We start from the raw sequence: 7,116 nt of genomic DNA on the forward strand, positions 1-7,116 counted from the left end.
TCTATTAGCTATACAGCTAGCTAGCTATTGGCTATCTACTAGCTAGCTTTCTATCTATTTGAGTTACTTTAGTTAGCTGCTACTGCTCACCCGCAGAAAAAACTTATCCTGTGACTGAAAAGTGAGTTTTGAAAGGAGCTTATAAATATTGTTATTATTATTATTATTTGAGGTTGAAATGAGGGCAGCCATCCAAAAAGCAATGCAATACATACATACAGATGCTTTGATCCTCTCCTCTTTCATCTAGAACTGCTTCATGTAACAAAGAGGGTACAGAAAGTGCTTAAGAAGGAATGACTCTCAGTGTCTTTGTGTTGTCATATTATTTGTTTGTTAGATTAGATTAGATTAGATTAGTCTGATTAGTGGAGAAATTTACATTTCACAGCAGCAAAATTATGAAAGGAAGAGGAAAGGCAAAATAAGTAGAAAAACAAAATACTGGAGCTGCTGTAAAGGTAGCCACTCTAGCGGCGCCATCTTGAAGTCAAAAGAACAAAAAAACAAACTCAATAACAAATAACATGACAACCCAAAGACACAGTCATTCATTCTTCAGCACTTGCTGTACCCTCTTTGTTGTATAAAGTGGTTCTCGATGAAAGAGGAGAGGATAAAAGCGTCCTTATCAGCTGTGGATCAGGGACATCATGGTGATATCTGCTATACAAGCACAGAATGGGGATTGACTCACCAACATTTAAAAAAATATGTATGAATATTTTAAAAACTAATGAAAAAATGTATATGTTTGCAAGTGCTCCCCTACTTACAAACATTCAAGTTACGAACAATGGTACATACAACCATTTTTGTAGTAAAATATGTAGTATTCTCTCCAGTTGTACATATCTTTATAGAGCATACATTTATTACATGTTTGTTTTTCAGTACAAACCACTAACTTGGTTCTCATCACACTTTCCTCGACCATCACTGGTTCATTTGAACTCTGGAAAATTCAATGGCTTTTCCTGTACAGAATGACCAGCAAGGTTCTCATGCATATGATTCCAAGTAATATTGCAGAAAAAGCAGAAGTTGACAAAAAAATAGAAACAGTAAGTATGTTTCCTGTACTGGAAAAGTGTTTGTAACATGATCCTCCAGCACAGCAGCGATAACTTACTGAGCATAGCCTTCATTGCAACAACCTGACTCATCTGAACGGCCGACTGACTGTTTACGGTGTTGCCTAGCAATCGCTCAATGTCATCTGAAACAATGTTTTTTTTTTATATTTGGGCATAGATGGCATTGTTTTTAAGAAACAAGGGTGACCACTTAGAAAGGGAAGGTCCTGCACATTCCTCCGGAATAGATTCAATTGGCTTCAATTGAATTATGCTGTTTTTAAATGTGTCAGTTGTTCTATTCTTCTTTTCAACAACAACTAGATTCTTGCAAGAATGTCTGAAAATAAAATATATACTATTTGTTTTCCAGCACAGGTGGGAAAATGTATCCCTCTATCCCTCGTGTTGCTGCCGCGTGACAAGCGGCAGCAACACGCACCAGTGTTCACTCAACCCGGAAGTAACTCAAATAGATAGAAAGCTAGCTAGCTAGCCAATCGATAGCCAACAGATACCTAGCTAGATAGCTAGCCAGCTAGATAGTGAATAGATTGCTAGCTAGGTAGCTAGCTAGCCAGCCAGATAGCTAGCAAGCCAGCCAGAGCTAATAGATAGCAAATAGCTAGCAAGTGCTGTCTGTCAATCTGCAGTTACACCACCTAGTCAGCGTTCACTCAACCCAGAAGTAACTCAAATAGATAGAAAGATCGCCAGCAAGCTAACAGATAGCTAATAGATAACCAGCGAGACAGTTAGCTAACTAGCTAGATCGCCATATAGCTAATAAGCCAGCTACATAACTAGCTAAATTAGAAGATAATACATCCAAACTACCTTTTGAGTTTATATGCATGGTTAACACTTGGAACATGTGTTTGGTTATATTATTCATTTTTGAATATATGAAATTGCATTTTTTATCGAGTTTTTTCATTTGTATTATTTTTTTCAAACGTATTATTTTGTATTCAATTTCATTTATTTTTACTTGTAGTTTCTTATATTTGTTTTTTTATTCTGTTGCACTATGTTTTCTTTGTATCGTTATGATCGTTTTTATTTATTTTTATATTTTGTATTTATTTTAGCTTCGTTTAGTTAGTTGCCCTCCGCTTTTATGCGAAAGGGCCGTCGTGAATACGTCATACCGCGCGACGCTTGTGTGTGTCGTCATTGTTATGCGACAGCCCGTGGAGAAGAATCCGTCATGGCGTCGGCACCTGCGGAGTTACAAAGTGGCGACGACGCTGAATTGGACGAATTACTGGACAGTACGGTTATAATTACAATGCCAACTGTTAAATTAAATAAACACGTGGCATTTTAGGCTTTGTGCTTTTCGTTTATGTGGGAAATGACGTCAAGTTCATCGGATGCTTTGCGGTTCTCGGTGAAGTTGCTGTCGAACTAAAGTGAAACCCTCCCTTGTCGTGTATAGCTTAACGTTACAATTAAAAGTGTAGTCGTGTGCTATGTAAGGGCTTTCCCAGGAAGGTATTGCCCAGCGTGCTATATTGCTAGTCTTTGTAACACCGAATTTGTGTTTACAGGACAATGATCTTAAGCTTTGAAGTGTTTGTTTTTAGATGCATTGGATGACTTTGACAAGCAGTGTGCGCCTCCTGAACCGAAAGCGCCTTCTTCCTCATCCAGCCATGGACCAGAAATGGTTAGTGTCGTAAATTTGTGCTTTTTTTGTTGCAGAAATACATAGAAAAATGAACGCATTTATTTTTCCCCTCGCAGCAGCCGCCTCTGCTGGAGGACTGCAAGCTCTTTGAGACACTCTTCGAGGGTGACATGGCAGCTCAGGCCCAGCAGGAGTGGAAAAAAGCCATGACGGAGCTTGCTCAGGAGGAACCAGACCTGCTGGAGCATTTTCAGAAACTCTCTGAGGCTGCTTGCAAAGTTGGCAAGTTTTGGTTTTCTTTTTTTCCCCTGATTGTTAATAACAATTTTTTCCAGCACCTTTCAAAGCTCTCATGGACACTTTACAGTCACAGACAAGCATATATACAATAATAAAGAATTTATAATCATAAATTGTTTAACTCCCTTACCCGTTAAACATTGTTTATTCCCACGTAGGGACTGACACGGCTTCTCAGCAAGAATTTACCTCCTGCCTCAAAGATACCCTCCGTGGCCTTGCCAAGAATGCCGATAACTTGCAGGTAGACTATTTACAGTGATATCTCGGTTTATGACCCCCCTTGGTTTACGAACTTTTAAGATTACGAATGTTAAATTTATGAAAAGTTTACCTTTGGTCAAGAACGCAGCAGTGAGTGGGGGGGGGGAGTTTACAGACAGACAGAGAGCGAAGACATTCTCCAAAAAAGAAAATGGCACCCGACATTTTTTTTGTCCTCTATTCCCCGACCCCAGTCTTCGGTCAAAAACGCAGCAGTGAGGGGAGGTGGTTTAAACATTAAAGAGACAGGCGGAGACAGAGAGGGAGTGACTAAATGGATAGAAAACAGTGAAATTTGGACTTGTTTCAACTTTGATAGTTCAAAGGCAGAGTGTAGACTGCAAGGTTAAAATTCACATCAATCAGGCTCGCACAAGCCATCTGTACACTTGATGCAAAAAGCTATCAACCCAGCTAAACAGAACACAATTGATGAGGAACTAGGTAAAATTATCGTAGAGGAAGCACCTACAAGGGATCATTCCTCAAGATGGTGAAAGAAGAACGCTACGTTCCTCATCAAGTGTTTAATGCTGATGAAACCGGCCAATCCATTCCATCAAGCCATCAACGGCCATCACAAAGGTAAATAAAACAACGTTATTATACAGTACGGTTTATTTATTTAATTATAATACATAGCACATTTATTATACATAAAATAAGGTATATTTTGTGTAGTTTTAAGGCTTAGAAAGTAGAAAATTATGTTTTATGGGGATCGAACAATGTGGACCTGGGAACGGATTATTCTCATTTTAATGGTTTCCTATGGGAAATAATTTTTTGGGATACACACTTTTTGCCGTACACACTCTGTCTGGAAACCAATTCACTTTGTAAGCCAAGGTATGACTGTACTTGATTTTATAATTGATGAACTGGTTCCACCGTATCCACCATGTTGCACATGTTTGTTACCGCAGTCTTCTGGCCTGGCCGGAGACGATCTAGTCAAGGCGCTGGAAGGCTTGGGATTGGACGAGGGGGGCGAAGGCGAGGGCGACGATGCCAACGTCCTTCCTATCATGCAATCCATCATGCAGAATCTTCTCTCCAAAGAGGTTCTCTATCCTTCCCTCAAGGAAATCACCACCAAGGTTTGTCAGAAGGTTCAACGCTGGACATTCAAACACTGACAAAACCCGCTTGTCGTCAGTATCCGGAATGGTTGGAGGCCAACAGGCCGAACCTGAGCCCAGAAGACGTCCAACGCTATGAGCAGCAGGCCAAGGTTATGGGAGAAATCTGCCAGCACTTTGAGAAAGAGGAAGATGGTGACAAGGTCTTTGAAGGCATCATGGACCTCATGCAAAAGGTAAGAGGAGTTATCTTGAAGAGATACTCTTGAGTTCTTCAAGTGACCTTGAGAGTTTTGAAAGGCATTATTAATATTATTCCAGCAGCTCATGTATTTTGTTTTTCTACTCCTTTCCTTTCATCACTTTGCTGCTGTGAAATGTAAATTTCTCCACTGTGAGACTAAAAAAGGCATATCCAATCCAATTATTATTATTATTATTAATAGTATTAATATTATTAATATTAATATTATTATTAGTAGTAGTATATTATTATTATTATTATTATTATTATTATTATTTATTATTATTATTATTATTATTATTATTATTATTATTACTATTATTATTACTATTGTTTTAGTATTATTATCATCTTACTCATATTACTTTATTTTGCCACACAGCTGCAGGAACTTGGACACCCACCGAAAGAGCTTGCTGGAGACGCTGTAAGTCGAAAAATATAAATTTCCAGGAAATCATATTTTTGACAATTCTTTATTTTTAACTAGTCTGATTTGAGAAGAAGTTTGGAAGAAACCAATGTTGTAAAGTATCTTTTTTTTCAGGAAGCAAGTTTATTATTATTATTATTATTATTATTATTATTGTTATTATTGTTATTGTTATTATTATTATTACAGTGAGACCTCAACTTACGAACTTAATTGGTTCCCAGACAGAGTGTGTAAGGCGAAAAGTGTGTATCTCGAAAAAATAATTCCCATAGGAAACCATTAAAATGTGAGTAATCCGTTCCCAGGTTTCCATAAAATATACTTTTCAACTAAATAAGCCTTAAAACTACACACAACATACCTTATTCTATGTATAATAAATGTGCTATTGTATTGTAATGAAGGAAATACACTGCATTGTATCATAAAGTCACTTGGCGTTGGAGGTTGAAGGTCAAAGGGAATTGCTGTTTGGAAAGAGAGGCGCATTACATGACGACTGTAATTAAAGAAATGTGCTGTAAAATAAAGTTTTATTTACCTTTTTGATGGTCGTTGATGGCTTATGGAAGGAGAGTCACCTTCCATCAGGACTGTTGGTAACTTAACCTCTGGTGCTGTTCGGTCGTGTGCTTCCACTGAAGATCACTCCGCCAGCCGTGGTGGGTGTGTATTATGAAAATAGTGCTTATTATAAGGTTTAATTTTCATAAATTTGACGTTTGTAAGATAAGGTGTTTGTAAGTTGAGGTCTCACTGTATTATTATTATTATTATTATTATTATTATTATTATTATTATTATTATTATTATTATTATTATTATTATTGTGCGTGACAGCACGAACAAGGGGGCGGGACCTTCTGTAACTGGCCACTTCCAGTTTCAATTTTTTGCAGTTTCAGCACACTTTAAGTCATTTTATTGGTGTTTTGCATTTGACTAAAAATATCATACTGCGTGTTTTGGATATTTTAGATGCTATAAAACGTTTTTCTGATGTCAGTTAGGAAACAAAAAAGTGACGTCGATTGCCCTTTAAGGGTGGGTGTTGGGAAAAATGGACAGACTGCTTTCAGACTGAATCAATTGATTGCTACTTTTCCTCTTCACCAGCCTCCCGGCTTCAACTTCGACATGGACTCCCTCAACCTCCCAGGGGGCCCCGGGACGGCTGAACAATGCTCCATCATGTAAGGAGGCGGTGGCTTGACCTCAGCTGCGGAACGGCCCACACCCACCAAGCAGGAGTCGGTCGCTGGCATTGTGATGTTCAAGTGGCATACGCTCGGCCTCGGGTTCAGAACAGACAGAGAAATGTGAACCGGGTTGGAAAAAAATTGTAACACGCGCTCGAACATTTCAAAAATGCTTGTTTTTCTCCTCGATTTTAACTGTATTCGCTCCTTCAGAATGATAATATTGCACCCTTTCTGGCGTGTCTCTAACGGTCCTATTACCTTGTAGGTCAAATCGACAGTAATTATCAGAAAGTGTGTGGTCCATTCATGTCTTACGATAATGTGTGTAATAAGCGACAAACACCAGACTGTATGTGTCTCCTGTCTGGGAAAAAAAATTAATTGTTTCCCACAGTCATCCCGTTATTGATCTGGCGTGAGTGATTTGATGATAATTATAGTATGAGGTTTCCTTGCTTAAGTGGATTTGTGTGTTTTTATGGTGAAGATTGATGTTTGTGTGAGTGGAGGCTTCCCAGCTCTCTCTTTAAAATGCACATTAATAAAAGGTCGGAGCACTTTGTGTGTGAAACAAATGTTTCACTGTTTGCAACTATGGAGACGGGTTTAGAAAGCAGAGGCGGTGACCGATGCAAAGAGATGTTTGTGTCAATTTAATTGCTTTCATCATTCCATTCTGGGTTAAATGACGTAGCTCGCTAAGAGCTGCTATCTGGGATTTTTTGCCCTCTTTTTTTTTGTAAATACGATTTATTTAATAAAGTAATTAATTCAAGGTTAACTTGGGTTAGAGTTATTTTTGAGAAGGATGTTTGTCACTGCAATACTGTTTCTGGTCAATGAATTTCACTGAACATATAAACAAAAACCAAAGCCTTC

The 7,116-nt window shown here is 38.3% G+C and overlaps 1 protein-coding gene across 2 annotated transcripts; it reads left to right on the forward strand.

Moving 5' to 3' along the window:
- Positions 1-2,217: 2,217 nt before the first annotated feature.
- pex19 (peroxisomal biogenesis factor 19) lies at positions 2,218-7,018 on the forward strand. Of its 2 annotated transcripts, none has more exons than XM_089008345.1 (8): positions 2,218-2,350; positions 2,666-2,748; positions 2,826-2,991; positions 3,168-3,253; positions 4,200-4,373; positions 4,433-4,591; positions 4,982-5,026; positions 6,152-7,018. In XM_089008345.1, the coding sequence occupies exons 1-8, from the start codon at positions 2,287-2,289 to the stop codon at positions 6,230-6,232; spliced, it is 858 nt and encodes a 285-aa protein (XP_088864471.1). In that variant the 5' UTR covers positions 2,218-2,286; the 3' UTR covers positions 6,233-7,018. The 2 variants fall into 2 exon arrangements, with proteins under 2 accessions (XP_088864471.1, XP_088864472.1); XM_089008346.1 differs by lacking the exon at positions 2,218-2,350 and adding an exon at positions 2,368-2,573.
- The last annotated feature ends 98 nt before the right edge of the window (positions 7,019-7,116 follow it).

Source organism: Hippocampus bargibanti, linkage group LG11 (assembly GCF_051943395.1).
Source record: "Hippocampus bargibanti isolate YZ-2025 linkage group LG11, ASM5194339v1, whole genome shotgun sequence".
Taxonomy (NCBI): Eukaryota; Metazoa; Chordata; class Actinopteri; order Syngnathiformes; family Syngnathidae; genus Hippocampus; species Hippocampus bargibanti.

What these genes read in the sequence shown, in the direction of transcription:
- pex19 (XM_089008345.1), top strand. Translation starts at nt 2,287, where the DNA reads ATGGCGTCGGCACCTGCGGAGTTACAAAGTGGCGACGACGCTGAATTG. An exon ending in TGAGGCTGCTTGCAAAGTTG is followed by an intron (nt 2,992 to 3,167) that starts GCAAGTTTTGGT and finishes ATTCCCACGTAG; the next exon opens with GGACTGACACGGCTTCTCAG. An exon ending in TCAAGGAAATCACCACCAAG is followed by an intron (nt 4,374 to 4,432) that starts GTTTGTCAGAAG and finishes GCTTGTCGTCAG; the next exon opens with TATCCGGAATGGTTGGAGGC.